At 58.2% G+C, this 16,870-nt stretch overlaps 1 protein-coding gene across 1 annotated transcript in view; it reads right to left on the minus strand.

The window, feature by feature from the left end:
- Positions 1–16,870, minus strand: part of Ncor2 (nuclear receptor corepressor 2) — a 164,958-nt gene that overhangs the window by 25,129 nt on the left and 122,959 nt on the right. The window contains 7 exon segments of the mRNA XM_052755477.1: positions 1,339–1,510; positions 2,276–2,396; positions 7,903–7,976; positions 7,978–8,513; positions 9,535–9,588; positions 11,151–11,298; positions 16,230–16,372. Coding sequence (XP_052611437.1) covers positions 1,339–1,510; positions 2,276–2,396; positions 7,903–7,976; positions 7,978–8,513; positions 9,535–9,588; positions 11,151–11,298; positions 16,230–16,372 — 1,248 coding nt within the window.

Raw genomic sequence — 16,870 nt, forward strand, 5'->3', positions numbered from 1 at the left:
GCAACGTTCCCCAGGGAGGAGTCTAGGAAACAACACAGCCCTGGCCCCATGGATGGGCCCAGAACCAGCTTCAGGGACCATGGGCTGCTGGCTCTTTTCCCAGGGCCTGGGGCCCCAACTCAGCAGGACCTGGCTGGCCCTGGGTGGCTTCAGCCCTACTCCTCCACAGCTGCCTGGCCTGAGCCAGACCAGTGTCTTTTCCCTCCGCTACGGCCACCCCAGGCTACCATCTTGAGTCTGGCTGGCTTCTTACAACTCTGTTCTACACCACACCTGGACGATTAAAGTCCACCTCTCACAGAAGCATGCTCTGGCCCCAGCTCCAACAAGACACCCCTGCCCTCGTACCCCAGGGGCCATCACTACATCCTGCTGGCTTGGCCTCGGGAACAAACACAAGGCTCCCCTTCCTCCCACTTCCAAGGCCACCTGTCAAGTCCGGGCTACCCTAGAGCTGTTGGGAGGAGCGTCTCCTCAGCCCGCCTCCCACCCCTGCCCTACTCCCTTCCGCCCTGTCTCAGACACTGACTTTTTCCCCCAAACCCTCATCAGATGACAGTCCCCTCCCCCAGCACACCGTCACTCAAAGCTATGCTCCACCCGAGCTACACAATCGAGCTACACAATCAGAGTCCCCGTTCCCCTCTTTGATCTTCTCTCCCACTCCTCTGCCAGCCACAACCTCCTCTAGCAATTATTAGGCCCCGAAGGGCCTTTTCCCGTCATCCCCCACCCCCACCTCGCCTGCCAGATCCTCGCTGGACACACAACTCAGACTGCCCTGCCCCCGCCCTGACCCACTTGTTCCTCCCGCCCGCCACCTCCAGCTTAGGTGGCCTTTACCTCCCTCTGACAATCCCAGTGCAGCACAGATGTCCAAGTACCACGGAGCCCTGGCAGATGCCGCCCACTATTGACATGGAAGGCTCTGTACTATGTGCTGAAGATGAAGGGGGGTGGACAGCGGGCAAGCCGTGTGTTAGCCAGGGAGAGCCTAGCCAGTCCAGCTCAGGTCAGCCCTGCTCTTGATCCGGGACAGAGATCGGCACGGTCCCTTCAGGGAGCCCAAAGGTCACAAGCAAACTGATTCACACCGAAGGAGAAGCTGGCTACAGACGTGTTTGCATGCACATATGTGTGTGCGTGCCTACACAGGCACGCACACGCACACACACGCACCAGGAGTTTCTCAAGAGCCCCCAGCTCAAGCTGCTTGTGGCTAAGCCCTGTGATCTGCTACCTTAACTATGCCTCCCCTGTCTGGTCTGCACTGCCACGGGAGCTCCAGAGAGAGAGAGGGTTGTCCTTCACTCTCACCGCACTGTGCTCAACACTCACCCTCTTTCTCGGCAGGAGGTACCGGGCTCCGGCTCTTGCCGCGTGGACTTCCTCCCGACTGCTGGGACACGTCACCCTCTGGCTGTAGGTGCTGCGTGGGTGGAGGCACAGGGGGAGCTGGCTTTGGGGGCACTGTGTCCTCCCGGGGGGGTTCATGGACCTTGGTGACCTGCTGGGGGTATGGGGCGGGCATGAACATTCTAGTCCCATGTCAGAGGTTGACAGGTTTCGGAATGGCTGTGTATGGCCGGCATGAAAGCCAGGTACGGAAAGGCAGCCATATCCTTCAAAGCCCCCATGTGGAGGCAGATAGTCTTAACATCAAACATAGGGGTCACCACCACCAAAGAGGGGACTGTTTCAGCTGCCCTGAGCCAGGTGGGTGCTGGGACCCACTGTTGCCCAGTCTACCCGACACCCCCACATCACTGGGAATCGGGAGTAAGGGGGGAGCTTTGGGGAGCTAGCAGTGAGGCCAGGCATACATGTTCGACACTTAAGCCTGACGGAGAGGCCAGCCTGGATCCCCCTGAACTGCTGCCTTCAATGGAAAGGCCAAGCCTAAATCTCAAAAGGGAAATGGCCGAAGGGACTACAGCCAGCCAAATGTCTTTGGAAAATGAGGTGTTCGTTCCCAAAGGCCCCAAAGAGAGACCTGATAAGGCCTGGACATTAGTTGGCTGAGGTGTCGTTGGGGTCTGGGGGCTTGCTGGCCACAGCTGCCTGGTCTGGGACGTGGCAGAACTTCTGGAGAGCGATCGCTCACATCAGACTTCCCGATCTCCCAACTCCTCCCAGTCTTCCTACCCTATCACCGGCCCTACGTACGCATCGCCATCTCTGGGGGCCACTAGCCTGGGAAGAGCTCCTACCCACACTGCTGAGCACACAGGAAGCCAAGGACAAGGCGGGCTGCTTGGATGCAGGGTTTACTCACAATGGGGGGGATGGCGGCTGCTCGTTGCTTCAGCTGCTTCAGGTCCAGCGGCTTCTGGGGCGAGGTACTGGCCCGGGGATCGCCGGCTGGGGTGAGGAGGCTGGGCCTTGGTGACAGCAGCCTGGGGAGGGACAAGCGTCAGGTCAGGCTGGAGCATCAGCCACAGGCTCTTGCAGGGCCTTCCTGGGAAAGGGGGCTGTCCTGCCTCCATGGCTGCTCCTTCAAGCCCTGGAAGGTGGGGCCCACCAGGGAGGCCCTTAGCAGAGGTCCGTGTGCCCCAGCCAACACACACTGCTGGGTAGCAGCACTCCTCTGGCCCCCACACACCAACGCTCCAACATAGCCTCAGGGCAGAGAGACAGCTGAAAAGCCCTAACCGGGTGCCTAGGCCACTCGGGCCCTGAGGGAGTGGCCAGAAGGCCACAGACTCAACCGGATCAGGGTGGAGGGACACTGAGAGATTCCTTAGAGATTATTCGCGTCCCAAACCCAGAGCAGGCTGGGCCCCTGGGACGGGGCCAAGGACTCCACTAACTGGAGCCTGTGTCTGCTGGGCCCAAGTATGGTTCTGGGCTCCGTCCTGTCCTGTGGGGTGGGCAAGATTCATTATCTCAATGATGGGGGCTGAGCTATGGGCTACAGCCCTAGAATTTGGACAGAGGACAAATCCGGGGTGGGTTCTCGAAAGCACGGGGGGGGGGGGGGGGGGGGGGGGGGGGGGGGGGGGGGGCGCCTGTGTGCTCCTGAGTACGGTGGCCATCCCGACTCAAGCCACATGAAAACATGTAAGCCGGAACTCCAGCCTTTGGGGAGAGAAGGGCTGACAGCTGGGACATGGCTGGAGCCACAGGGGGCACAGACGCCACTGCGGCAGGGCCATGCGTGCGATAGGCCCTGCGGGTAGCAGCCTGCTGCCCGCATCTGCCACATGCTCAGCCGAGCAGGGAGAGCGGACAGGATGACGCCTGCCGAAGCCGCCTGAGGCACACAGGGGGGACAGGAAGAACAGGTCACCCTGAGTCCTCCATCCCTCCGTCCCACCTGTCCACACCCATGGCAGGGACTCCTTGGCTGCTGTCCTCACCAGATTTCACTTGACCCCTGCTCCACCTTGGGTTTTACCAGCGTATCCCGGATATCCCGTCATTCACTCGCCCCTAGCTGTCTTTCTTTCTTTTTTTTCTTTCCTTGATGTTTCGAGACAGGGTTTCTCTGTGTCACAGCCCTGGCTGTCCTAGAATTTCTTTGTAAACCAGGCTGGCCTCAAACTCATAGAGATCTGCCTGCCTCTGACACCTGAGTGCTGGGATTAAAGACCCGCGCCGCCACCACCCAGTTGCCTTGTGGCCATTTTAATGGCCAGCTTTGGCAAACTCAAACTGAAATAAAATACTACACAGACTTAGGAAGATGGATGGACAACTCCTCTAAAGGTCATGCCCAGACTCGGTATGGTGGCAAGACACCTGTCATCCCAGTGCTGGGGAGTCTGGGCAGGACTGTGTAAGTTCAAGGCCAACCTGGGCTACGTAGTGTGACCCATTTACAAAACATCAAACACAAAAACAAGGCTCCCACTAGCCCCGCATTGAGCTAAATCATACTCAAGAGAAATGAGGATGTACACCCCAGAGCAACCCACTCATGAGTGTTCCTGACAAACTGCTTAAGCCACACAGATACCCGCAGACTGACGATGAAGGAACACACAGGGCAAAACGTGACGTCCACATCATGGAGCCCTGACCCTCAATCCCCCACTAGAAAAAACCCCAAAACACAGGGCAAGAGAGGCCAGACACAGTGGCCACATTCCCTGTTCCCTTCATAGGACACTGGACTGGAGCATCCGTAGACACCACAGCTGGGAAGGGTGTGGACGTCTCCTCTAGGGTGATGGCCTGGTCTGGAGTGACACTGTGAGACACTGAAAATACCCAAGGTCACAAGACTGTGTGCTCTGAGTGGCATGCTGTTGGGCATGTTGAGTTATAGCTCAGGAGAGCCACCAAGAGGAAGGTGGGCTGTGGTGGAGGGGACCACCACAACAGAAGACCTTGTTTTCCGTGAGCAGTAAAATCCGGGGAGCACTGTGTCCCCCAATCCGTGTACAGGTGGAAAACAGTATCGAGCTTCAGTGCTGGCAGAAATCCGCACTTCTGTGTATGTGCAAATACATTTCTACAGAGACTCAAACTGCAATTCTACTACATGACGGCACGCCCCTGGAGCTAAGGCCTTTTCTACAGGGACCATGTGCCCTCGTTTCCCCATTATCTCTAGGAAGGTAAAAGGCTAGAACGGTATCCCAGAGCTGGAGAGATGGCTCAGAGAACCCGGGTTTGGCTCCCAGCACCCATAAAGTAGCACACAACAGCCTTAATTCAGCACTAGAAGATTCTATGCCCTCTTCTGGCCGCCTTCCTGTGGCCTCTGTGGTCTCTGCATGAATGTGGTACACATGCGCTCAGACAGGTGCACAAACACACACACACACACACACAAATGGGGAGGAGAGACGGCTCTTGCAGAGGACTGATGTTCGAGTCCCAGAACCCACGCCAGGTGTCTTACAACTGCCTGCAACTCCTCTAGGGGACCAGATGGCCTCTGGCCTTCTCAGGCACCAGCACTCATGTGCATATACTATACATAGGCACATAATTAAAAATAATAAGTCTTAAAAAAAAAAAAAAAGCTTTAACAATCTCTGGCTCCAAGACCAAAGGCCCATTGGTCCCGACACTCCCTGATTCAGGCCTCTGTGCAAACCACTGAGCATAAGCTCCGATGGCCACAGGGCCTTTGTGCTGGCTCTTTCCTGTACTCAGATGGCTTTCCCGCCACAGTTCACACTAACAGCAATGAGCATCCTCTAGTGTTGCCTCCTTCCAGGCACACACACCATCCACGGGTCTCAAGAGCTATAATCCTTTTGTCTTCTCTCCTCACCAGCACCAGAGTACTCAGGAATCAGGGCCCTGCTAGACCTATGTCTAGTATCTCCAGGGGCCTGCCCAGTCCACGCTGCATGATCCAGGGCCTGGCCCCCGGGGATCATGGTTATGATAACAAAGCAACTCTGTGGATATGTCTGTACCCATTGCAGGTGGAGAAAGTGAGCTTGGGGGGGGGGGGGGGACTTTCCAATTTCCAACCCTGCTGGAAAGCACCAGACCCCGACTCTGAAAGTGAGGGGTGGAGGGGTAGGGGGGTGGGGGGGTGGGAGTGGGTGTTTGTACTCTCCAGCAGCGCCCTTCAAGCTTGATGGGATCACCCCCAGTTTACAGACAGCAGCCCAGGTAGCTGGACGTGCTGATGCACTTCTGTCCTCCCTGGCCCCCATGGTGTGCCTGGTGAAGGACTGGTGGGTGGTAAGCTTCCAGCCAGGAAGTCTAGTCGCTCACTGAGAGCACACGTGGGCCCCAAGGCAGTGGACTGTTCGTCCCACAGGGCCTGACCTGCCAGGTGTTTTGAGTCCCAGCCCAGGGCTTAGACAGCAAGCAGGAAAGCCATCACGTACCAGGAAGGGAGGGGAAGGACACCAGTGGCTGGTGCTACTGGAGAAGGGGAGCTGGAACTGAGGGGGCACTAGCCTGACCAGAGCCTAGAGAAGTCTGAGGAAGGGGCTAGTATCCAGGGCGGTGCCCCCATGCCTGGCTCTGCAACCTATGAGCCTACCGTCCAGACTCTGGAGGACAAGGGTGCCACCTGCGGCTCTCTGTGGCACTCTCATTTCAGTAGAGACCCTGGTGGTACCAAAGCTGCCATGGGCCCTGTGTCCCCTGCTGTGCCTGTGAGGACATCGGGGGCCCCTCAGAAACCCGCTGGCCAGCGTCTGCTTATCCAGGGCCATCTGTTGCCCATCTGCTCCATGTGGGCCCTACCAGTGGAGTCCCCAGGGGACACAGAAGGTCCACAAAGCATCCATTTCAGATCTTCCAGTCCCGAGGGGAAAGGGGAGCCAGGGGAAGCAGGAAGGGCCCTGTGTGGGCTGGTCTGAAGGTCATGGTCTCCTCCCTTGCTCTGCCGGAATTTTTCAGAGACTTGAGGGGAGAGAAAACAGACTTTGCTGTTTGCAGTCAAAATAAACAGAGTACACTGCCTCGTCACAAAACATCTCCTGCAGCTGCCCAGAGGTGGGTGGGGCGTCCAGATGTGATCAGGAGAGGTTTCCAGGCCTGCCCTTGAGTGCCCAGACGGTCCACATGGTGCCCCTAGGGCACGGAGGGTGCCAATCAGAATGCTCCCCACAGATATGCTATCACTTCAGAGATGAAGCTGGGGTGACCGCATGGCCAGGGGCCTCCAGTGTCTGGGCCCTGGAGGAGATCACCTCAATCCACGTCCCTCACCTCAACCACTGCCATCACTGGAACAACCTGGCTCACATGCAACAGCCTGGCCCATGAAGTGGTCCTGCGTGCACCTGGCGGGCTCCCACCCAGGGCCTCTGCACTGACTATTCTCACCACAGAAGGGAAGAACTGGGTCCTCCCTGTGTCCCAGACCTAACTTCAGGGCCCCTGGACATGGGACTTTTGTCGGAAAGCTATGCTGATGTCATCACAGGGAGACTGGCATCCTTCAAGGAAATAGGAATTGGGAAAGAAGGAGGCAGTTGGGATCAGAGTGCTGTGTCTACAAGCCAGGGACTCCATGGAACCATCTGCAGTGAAAGACGCTGGGTGGGGACTTTTCAAGTTGTAATATGGGAGTGACTCCATGACACCTGGATGTGGACCTTCCACCTCCATTACTCCGCCTCTTCAAGCCACCAGGTCTGGGTCACAGCTGCAGGTCACCAACATACACTGTTAACGCATTCTCCCCCGAGCCCTCTATGGCTACCTCACTTCCAGATCTCAGCTCCATGTTGCCCCAAAGTGGGTCTTCCTTCCACTGCCCCCTACAAGAATGAATCCGCCGGGCAGTGGTGGCACATGCCTTTAATCCCAGCACAGAGGCAGGCGGATCTCTGTGAGTTCAAGGCCAGCCTGGTCTACAGAGTGAGTTCCAGGACAGGCTCCAAAGCTACGCAGAGAAACTCTGTCTTGAAAAACCAAAATAAAAAGAACCCTCTGGTGGTGGTCTGAATAAGACTGATTACCACAGGCTCGTACATTAGAATGCTCGGTCTGCAAGGACGGTACTATTAGAAAGGATTAGGAGGCGTGCCCTTGTTGGAAGAAATGTGTCACTATGGGTAGACTTGAAAGTTTCAAAAGCTAAAGCCAGGCTCAGGCTCAGTATCAGTCAGTCAGTCAGTCAGTCAGTTTGTCTGTCCCTGTCTCTCTTTTTCAGCACCATGCCCACCATGTTCGCTGCCAAGCTCCCCATCCATCATGGTGGAATGGACTAAATCCCTGAAACTATAAGCCAGTCCCCCGCTACAGGTTTTCTTTTATAAGAACTGCCTTGGTCACGGTGTCTCTTCACAGCAATAGAACAGTGACAGACACCCCCATTTCTGGTCTCAGTCTCACGTTGGCCCCCCACAGACCAGCCACAGACTTCCTGGCGGGCAGGGCCACCTGTGTTGCCCCTGGCAGATGGAGGGTGTCCCCTGTGTTTGCAGAATACACAAGAAGCAACGCTCACAGCCAGGGCTGCCTGGGGCCGCTCACCTGCCCTTGTCGCCTCCCTCGGGCTCGTCCACCTCGTCGGCACTGCAGGTGGCACTCGAGTCACTGTCCTGGGGGGGCGCCCGAGCTGGAACCCTTGGCTGCCGCAGCCTTGCTTCCAGCCTCGTCCACCTTGAGTGGCGCCTCAGACGCAGCCTCGATGGCCTCTGTGCCTTTGGCCTTGTCTTCGGGCTCCTCCTCAGCCTCCTCCTTGTGTTCACTCGTCACACTCCTGGGCGGCTCCTCAGGGGCCTCAGGCTCCTCTGCCTTTCCCACATCAATCATCAGCTCCTCAGATTCAGGCTTCTGCTCCTTGGCATCCTCCGTCTGAGGAACTGTGGCCGCCTGGTCTTCTTGGTCATCCTTGGGAACAGCGGCCGGGGGTGTGGCGGGGGACGGGGGAGCGACTGGGGATGGTGGGCCACTGGCATCAGGGGCTGGGCAGGGCTCAGCGGGGGCCGCTGCAGGTTCTTCAGGTGGAGGGAGGGGTGGCTGGGTGGCAGCAGGCAATGCCTCAGTGCCGGTGGGCTTAGGCCCATTTTGCCCAGTGTCCTTGGTGGCCTCCGTGCGCGGGGATGGGACACTCTCGGTATCGGAGCTGTTGTTGATAGCGGCTACATGCAAGGTGAAAGCAAAGAGGGGGATGAGCTGCTATGTGGGAGGTGCCAGCACTCCCAAAGAATACCGGAACGGTCCCCAGGCTCCTACCCATCCAGGTGAGCCTCGTCCCCCACAAGTCCCTATGGGCCCTTCCCGGGCTGCCGCAGTCCTTGACCAGTCTGCAGCTTCAGCTGCTCCTTCCTGCTGTCCAGAGACCGGCCAACCCTAACCACTAGACTCTCCAGCAGCCAGTGCCCCTACAGGGCCAGTCCAAAGACAGGCCCTCATCTGGGTCTGCAGACATGATCTGATAGGCAGATATGACCTCAGTTCTGTGCCTGACTTTTGGTACTCCCATGGGAAACTCGGGGCTTTTCTCAAGCTTCCGCTTTTCCATCCCCGAACAGGGGACCAAACTGCCATGGCGGCTCCAGAGCCACTGTACAGGCCCCGGGACTGTGCGCACATTACAACATGGCTGACAACATAGCACGATACAAGACCATTGCAGAGGACACCTCTGAAAGAGCATGCCCACTGCTAGTGCTCCGTGGGTTTCCCAGGTAGGTTAAAGGCTGCGTGTGCATGCGTGCGTGCGCGTGTGTGTACTGAAGCACCAGAGACTGTGTGTGTGTGTGTGTGTGTGTGTGTGTGTGTGTGTGTGTGTGTGTACACACCATGGATTTCCCACATAGATTAAAGGCTGTGTGTGTGTGTGTGTTGTGTGTGTGTGTACTGAAGCACCAAAGACCCAGCCTCAATAGCTTTTCGGATCTCATGTCCCTCTGTTTTCTGCAAAACAGACACCTGGAAACAGGGCTGGGGACACGGAAGAGGGAAAAGGGCCTGAAGGAAACCCGGGAGAGGAAAGACAAGCAGGGCATGCTGACCATAGCCGAGGGAGAACAGCATGGGAATGGACACTGGACAGGAAAACCCAGAGGAAGTAGCACGCAGTGAGGCACGGGGGACAGATGTGTGATCTTGGATACCCTGCTGCTCCCCCGACCCCCTCAGCCACAGCCACATTCTTACCTGGGCCACTGCACTCCCCCACTCTGGAAACCTCATTCCCAGAGGCTTGCAAGGCTGGAAGGAAGGTAGAGAAGAGTTAGAATTGAGGTGGCAATAATCCTGTGGAAAGGGAAGGGGTGTGGCTGGCAGATGGCAGGGGACCCACACAGCAGGGCCTGGCCACCCACAGCTATGGTGACCTGCAGCAGCCCGCACAGGCAAGGTATGTCCAGGGTCAACAGAGCCCTGGCCAAGTGCCAGGGACACAAACCAATGGGAGTTCCTGTCCCTCAACCAACAGGCCCATCAGTCAGTCACCAGCCTTTTCTGTTTCTGAGCTCCCTTGGAGCCCAGAGCAGGACACCTCTCCCAGAAACGGTATCACTAACACCAGCAGGGAGCTGGTCGTGGGCACAGGGCATGTGACCCTAGAGACCTCCAGATCAGGGTTCTCATTAGCATGCTGACAGGTGAGGAAGCCGGGACACAGAGAGATAATCAAGCTGCCTGGGCCGCAGAGTGGGTTTGACCTCCGGGCTTCCTCCTCGTAGCCCAACGACAGGACACAGAGGTTGAAGCCACTGAAGTCCTGTGAACAAGAGACAAGCCCCCTCTCGGCTGTTGGTGCCTCCTACTCACGGTCAGGCATGTCCACACCAGCAGCCCTCAGAGTCACGCAGGAGCTGTGACATCTGGGGCTGGCCCCACCCTAAGAACCGGGCTTGGGCTGGGAAGGAACAGCTAGAGGCTCAGCTCTGCACTGGGTCAGAGACGCTCCAGCCGGTCCCCAGGGTGTGCACCAGGCATGTCCACAGCCTGGCACACAGTAGGCACTTTACAGACCCACACACCAAGGGACAGGAAGAACACACGCCCCTTCCCCTGCAGGCCACAAGGCACGGGGCTGTGACCAGGCCTTAGAGACCTGGAGTGACTGACTTCTCCACGCCTCAGTCTCCCCTGTAAACATGCTGTCACTGACTCCTCAGGCTATGGTGACAGAGATGAGGCTATGGGGCTGCCATGACCGTTACCACACAAGGAAGTCCTAGGTCAAGTCGACCCTGGCCTCTAAGTGCAGGGCCTCACACAAATGCTTGCTAGACCAATGGGCCTAAGTCACGTCATGGTCCCCAGGGGAGTGCTTCCCTAGGACTCAGTCTTCCACACTGCTGTCCCAGGAATCCCCAGGTGGTGAGAGGCCTCAGGACAGCCTGGCCCTGCTTGTCCCCGGTTCCTAAGCAGGGTGTGACCCTCCCCCTGACCCAGTATCTGGGGCTCACAATCACTCCCGACTCTTGCGGGCAGCTCTGGTCCCCAGCTTTCCCTCCACGCTACCTCTGCCTTGCTCATGGAGCTGGCTGGGAAGGCACTCAACAAAGGGGTCAGGTCTTTGCCACAACAGCCGAGGGCCCAGCCCGGGATGCTGAGAGGACTCGTAGCCTGGCCTCCTGAGGTCACTCCAGGCCCTACAGTGAAAGCCGAAAGCCTCTCACCTAACCACAGCCTCGTCAGGGCTCCTCTGTGGTCATCCCTAGGCCTGGCTCAGGGAACCAGAGGATGCCTAGGAGGACGGAGACACAGAACGGGGTGTGCGTGTGTGACCCCTCCCTCCCTTCTGAGGACAGTGACTTCACCTTCCGCCTCCTCAGCCAGCTCTTCCTCATTGGCACTTGCGCCAGAGGCTTCCATCTCCTCGTCCTCGGCGGCAGGTGGGAAGGCCGTCTCCTCGCTTGCTGCGGCCGGGGTCTTCTTCTTCTTCCTCCGCGCATTCCTCTCCTTCTCCTGGGACAGGACAGTCGTGGTCAAGGCTGGAGATGCCTCGGGCCTGAGGCGCAGCCACAGCTCCAAGGGCAGTGAGCCTGCCTGCACGGCTGTACAGGCAACCTTCCCACTCGCCCATCCGAGTGGCCACAGAGGCCAGGGCTATTTTTACCACAGAGGCTTCACAGTGCCATGTGTCCCAGTGCGACACTGGGCACAGGCTGGCCCAGGCCAGCATGGGAAGGCCATAGTGTCACAGTGACACTCGGGACGCCACGGCTGTGAACACAGACTCGGCAAGCCCAACAGCGAGCGCCACTGTCCTTCAAGCCAGCCACATACACTCTAAAGGACTCAGGGGGCTGACTAGGGACCCTTGGGGGGGGATTAAACAGGGACAGAGAGAGCACAGGGCCAAGTCAGCGGGCTGGGTGATCAGGTTGATATAGGAAGGTGATGGACACTTGGAGTCCAGGTCTGAGTACAGAGGGAGCATCCAGGCAAGGCTCTGGCTGAGAGAGGCCTGTGTGCAAAGCCCCTGGGGTGTGGATGAGCCATGCTGCAGTTCTGCCTTCCCTCAAGCCACCCCTACTCCTGCACACTCGGGGTCCAGCTTTCCACCCTCCCAGCACGGGGGCATTCACACTCTTCTCCAGGCTGGACTTCTGTGTCCCCACACCGAGCTGGGCGGAAGTCCAGAACAGCCAGAGCTTCCCTAGGTTTGGGATGCACAGCCGAGTCGGCGTACAAACGGGTCTCAAACTGACCAGGATGCCCCGGTCCGGGGCATTCTGGATCTAGCCTGGTACAAGTGCGGTCTGAGGTGCCCGGTGGCACCTCTGGTTCTGACACCCCTGGTTTGGCATCATCCAAAGGGAGTCCAGGTGGGGCTTCCCCAGGTGCAGCCATTGAGGAACAGGCTAGGTGGGAAGGAGTGTGGTGGTGGTGGTGGTGGGGGGGGGGGACACAATACAACCGAGAATCTTCTCGGGGAGAAGGCTGAAGACAGAAGAGGGGACCACAGGCCAACAAAGGACAGGCCAGGAGCTGGTGAGAGATGATAGTTCTGTTGCGTCTGGCTAGTGACACTCTGTCCTGGAAATACAGCACGCCCATGCTCTGGGGTGATGGCCTGCTGTCTCCACAGCCACACAGGCCCCAGAACAGACCGTGTGGAGCACAAGGCCCTGAGGTACAAGTGTGCCATCCTAAGTCCCAGAGACACGGCTCCCAGAACACGAGAACGAAAGGGGAAATACGTGTCCGTCCATCCGTCCGTCACCATCTCTATCACCAACGCTAGGCCACAGGCTTGTCCTGACTATACACAGACCTCATGGGACACTTGCCCTGCCACCCACACCCACACAGGGCCTGGTCTTGGCACCTCCCAAGAGGCCCAGGCTCCAGTCTGCGGGTGCGAGGATGTTGTGGCATGTGGCTGGGGATCCCCTTCCTTTGTCTATCTTTAGCAACAGGAACTAGGCAGCAGGTTGCAGGGATACTCACAGGAAACAGGAGCCCATCAGCCTGGCAGAGCCATGGGCGAGCAATACAGCACACCCTGTGATTCTAGAGCCTATGGGAAACCCCAGCACAAAGAGCTGGTAGGCCTGTGAAAGTGGTATTTGGGAGATACGAACACAAATTACACCTGGCATTTACTAAACACCTACTGCGTACCAGCAATCTGCAAGGCGTCAGGTCACGTGAACGCACAGCCACCCTGCCAATCAGGGCAGGTCACCCCTGCTTCCAACACTCCAGCCATTCCCTAACACCTGAATCCACCCTTCGATCTCTAGTCTTGCCACTCCGCATGATCCAAGTCTGCTTCTCTAGCTCCCACGCCAGCCCCAGGGACTTTGCACAGGCAGTTCCCTGCCTGAACACCCTTCCCCCAGATAGTGAACACTCACTTCCTCAGCTCTTTGCTCCAACGTCATCTTCCCAGGGGCCCTGGGGGAATCAGCCAATGCCCTCCAACCCTCACTCTCTCTGTATCCCTACCTCGGCCCCTTTAGGCCACATTCTGGAAGTACTTGACCAGACTTACTCCTCATCAACTGGGACCTCTGCCTACTCTGCCTGCTTCCCTCCTACATCTGGAGAAGAGCCAGGCACTCCACAGCCATGTCATCACACAAATGAGCCTCAGAGACGACGACACCACCGATTCAGAGAGGCAAAGCTCGGCGTCAAGGAGGACTGCCTGCCTGCCGGAGTTCAAGCACATCCCTGCCCGGAGCATCTCCCAGCAGCCACGGCGAGAAGACAGCAGAAGGAAGCGAGGCCAGCAGGGCCGAGGCCCAGATGACACACTGAGCAACCTGGAGGCCGAGCCCCGAGGGCCAGGACACAGACAGAAGGGCAGCCTTCGGCCACATGGAGGGGGAGGGAGACCTCAGAGAGGACAGGGCTGCCAAATGTTACATAACCCGCGACACGGGGCCCCGCCCGAGCTCCCGGTTCCTGATGAGCCTCCAGCAGCCATGTGCAGGCCAGGCCCGGGGTGAGCAGGATCGGACACCCACTGACCTCCCGGCCCTCCCCATCCCCCCACTCCCTGGGTGGCCGAGGGTAGCATGCCTTCCTGTACTCAGAGGGGGCTGAGCCAGCACCTAAGGGTCTTAGCCATTCAGGACTCATAGGCAGAAGTGACCCTCTTGTTCTTGTGAGTTTTCTTCTTTGAGACAGGGACCTGTAAGCCCAGGCTGGCCCTGAACTCCTGATCCTCCTGCATCAAACCTCCTGAGTGCTGGGATTATAGACATGTGCTACTACCATGCCTGGCCTGACCCACCCTCTTTCTAGGGGCAGCCTGATGTTGAGGGGCTGGGAAGCAGACAGCCCAGGACAGGGGCTTCTACAACGGCCGGCTCACATACTCCCACAATGGGGTGCCTGCCCTGTCCTGGGGTATCTGCCTCTGTTTACTGCTCTGATAGCGGTCCTTGGGACCAGCCTACTCTTGAGGTCAGCTGGGGAGGGAATCAGCACTCCCCTTCTACAGGCTGCCACCAGGGCGGCTTACCTAAACGACAAAGCCAGGGACAAGGACCCCCTTCCAGCAGCCTGGCTCCGTCACGTCACACTTCTCAGCGCAGTAGCTCGCCATGATTCCCACACCCCACCATGGAAGCAGCCAGCTCCTCCGGAAACTCCAACCACACCTCTGCCCACTAGACTCGGACTCTGTCCCTACTCTGACCTGGGCCAGATGCTCGACTTTCCACAGGGGAAGGCACTGGCTCCTCACACATTCTTGAAGTGGGTGTCTCCCCCATCCCTGTTTTACTACACAGGTGGAAACTGAGGCCTGGGGGCCAAGCTGTGTGCCCTGAGCAGCAGCCACAGGACGGCAGAGCCGGGGAACAAACCCACCGGCCCAGAGCCCTCTGTACTTTGGAGTGAGTGACTCAGTGCATGCGTGTGTGTGTCCATCTCTTACCTGGGACAGACACGGCACACTCAGAAGACACCTGTACCCTGAGCCTCTGCCAACAGCACCCCCATGGCTTTAGCTGGTGGGGGGCTGGTAAGCAAGTTGCCTCATGGCCCCTTCCAAGTACTACACTGGCACTTGTGAGGAAGACGCCCTCCCCCAGAGACCTCAGAGTCGGTTGTTATCCTTCCCATTTCACAGTCAGGGAAACTGAGGCACAGAGAAGACAAGACACTTCCTACAAGTGGCAGAGCCCAGATTTACACACACAGGTCTCCTGGGTAGTGTCCATCAACACACAGCCCTTGGTGGTAACTGCTGCATAGTGGCCGTAAGGGCCTCACACACCCGGAGGACAGGGTTGGTAAGTGGGCTGTGACGTAAGTGATAACAAACAGCAAGCAGGTAGGAAGGCCCACGGAGGGCTTCCCCTCCACAGGCATCTCATTTCTGACTCACGGGACCACCTACAGTTAGTCCCTCACCGTCTAGATGAAGAGAAGAGCTCAGGAGGGAGAGACCATTGCTCAGGTCACGTGGCTGCCCACCTCACAAGCTCAGATCTAGCCCCTCTCTCTAACCCACAGGGTACCCAGGTCCCTGTCCCACTGGGGATCCTTGGGAGCAGAGGGAGTAGTCCCCTGGAAACACGAAGAGTTGGGCAGTCATACACTCACAGAAACCTGAACTGGACAGTGACTGGGCCATGAGGGTGACAGCTGCAGCCCCAGGGGGCTGAGGAGGCTGCCCCTGGATTCTGCACGGGGACAGAGACCAGTTCTGGTGGAATGATGCTATCTCTGGCCTGCCCTACTGTGTCGTAGCAATGTGATGCCATGCATTGCTGTGTGACCTGCTCCGGGCCTCGGCAGGCTGCAGGGAAGAGTAATGCGTCTTCAGGTGCACGGAAATCCACAGACTTTAGACCCACGGAGGAGTGGATGCCGGGCCCCCTCCCGAGCCTGACTATAACAAGAGGCTGAAGGCAGAGGGGGGCAGTTACTCGGCCGTGAGTGCACGCTTCTACTTAGGTGGCTAAAGAGTCTCGCCAGGCCTCAGTTTTTCCAGCCCTGAGATGATGATGATCACAAGTGTGTCCAAAATGAGAGAGAGGATAGACGGATGGGGAGAAGGCAGTGGGGAGGCTCCCCGAGGCCCTCCTGGCCATGGCTGCAAAGGAGACCCTACATGGAGACAGACACCTCGTTTGGGATGTGTCTGGCCCCCAAGTCCTCCTCTGGCCTCTGACTTTTGGGACCCGCTTTCCCTTTCACAGCAGCTCCAATGCCCAAAGGGGTAGTCAGGCGGAAGCCAGGCTGCTCACTTAGGGCTCTTTTGCCTCTGGGTCTCTAATCCATGGCGCTGAGGGTGACGGCGGCGGATTCCTGGCTGAGTCAGGGCCCAGCCCACCCGCACCTCCCCATGCGGGCACCAGGCGGCCAGGGGCCACATGAGCGAGGCCTGGCTGTGGGCGGCCTGGCAGTCCCCAGTCCCCGGCCCGACTCACCATCTTTAGCTTGTGCTGCTGAAGGATCTCATCCAGGTTCTGCCTCTTCTTGTAGTTGAAGTAGAAGTTCTTACACTGGGACACGGTCTTGGAGCCCACCATGCGGGCGATGGCTGACCAGTTCCTCCCATGTTCCAGGAGGCCTGTGGGTGGAGGGCAGGTGAGGGCTGATGCCAGGCCAAGACCCAGGAGCCCAGACAGGGATCAGGAAAATGACGGTGACAGGCATGGCCCCAAGTGAGGCCTCGTTTCAGATTCTAGGGGCCAGAACACACAGCTTTCCCCTCATCTCTCCCTCCCCAGTTGGGCGGGAGCTGTGGTGACCCAGCCCTGACACCACACAGCTGCAGAGAGGCCTCGGGAGAGCAAGCCTGTTTTCCGGTCTCACCGTAGGTGAAGGGAAAAAAGCAGTGGAAGAACTGAGGTTGGAGCAGGGCCGAGCTGAGGAAGGGAGAAGGGTGAGGAGCTGGGGCCCTCACACCTAAAGGGCCACACCAGACTCGGGGCCCACCTGGCCTGGCTGGGCTCAGCAGCCAAGGATGGATCTTTCCCAAGTCACAGCTTGAGACCACATGGTGGAAGAAACTCCTGATCTCCAGGCCCTCCAAGCCCACCAAGGCCACGGACCTCACTGCTCCGAG

Source organism: Peromyscus californicus, unplaced genomic scaffold (assembly GCF_007827085.1).
Source record: "Peromyscus californicus insignis strain IS unplaced genomic scaffold, ASM782708v3 Scaffold_2__1_contigs__length_46816999, whole genome shotgun sequence".
NCBI classification, from domain to species: domain Eukaryota; kingdom Metazoa; phylum Chordata; class Mammalia; order Rodentia; family Cricetidae; genus Peromyscus; species Peromyscus californicus.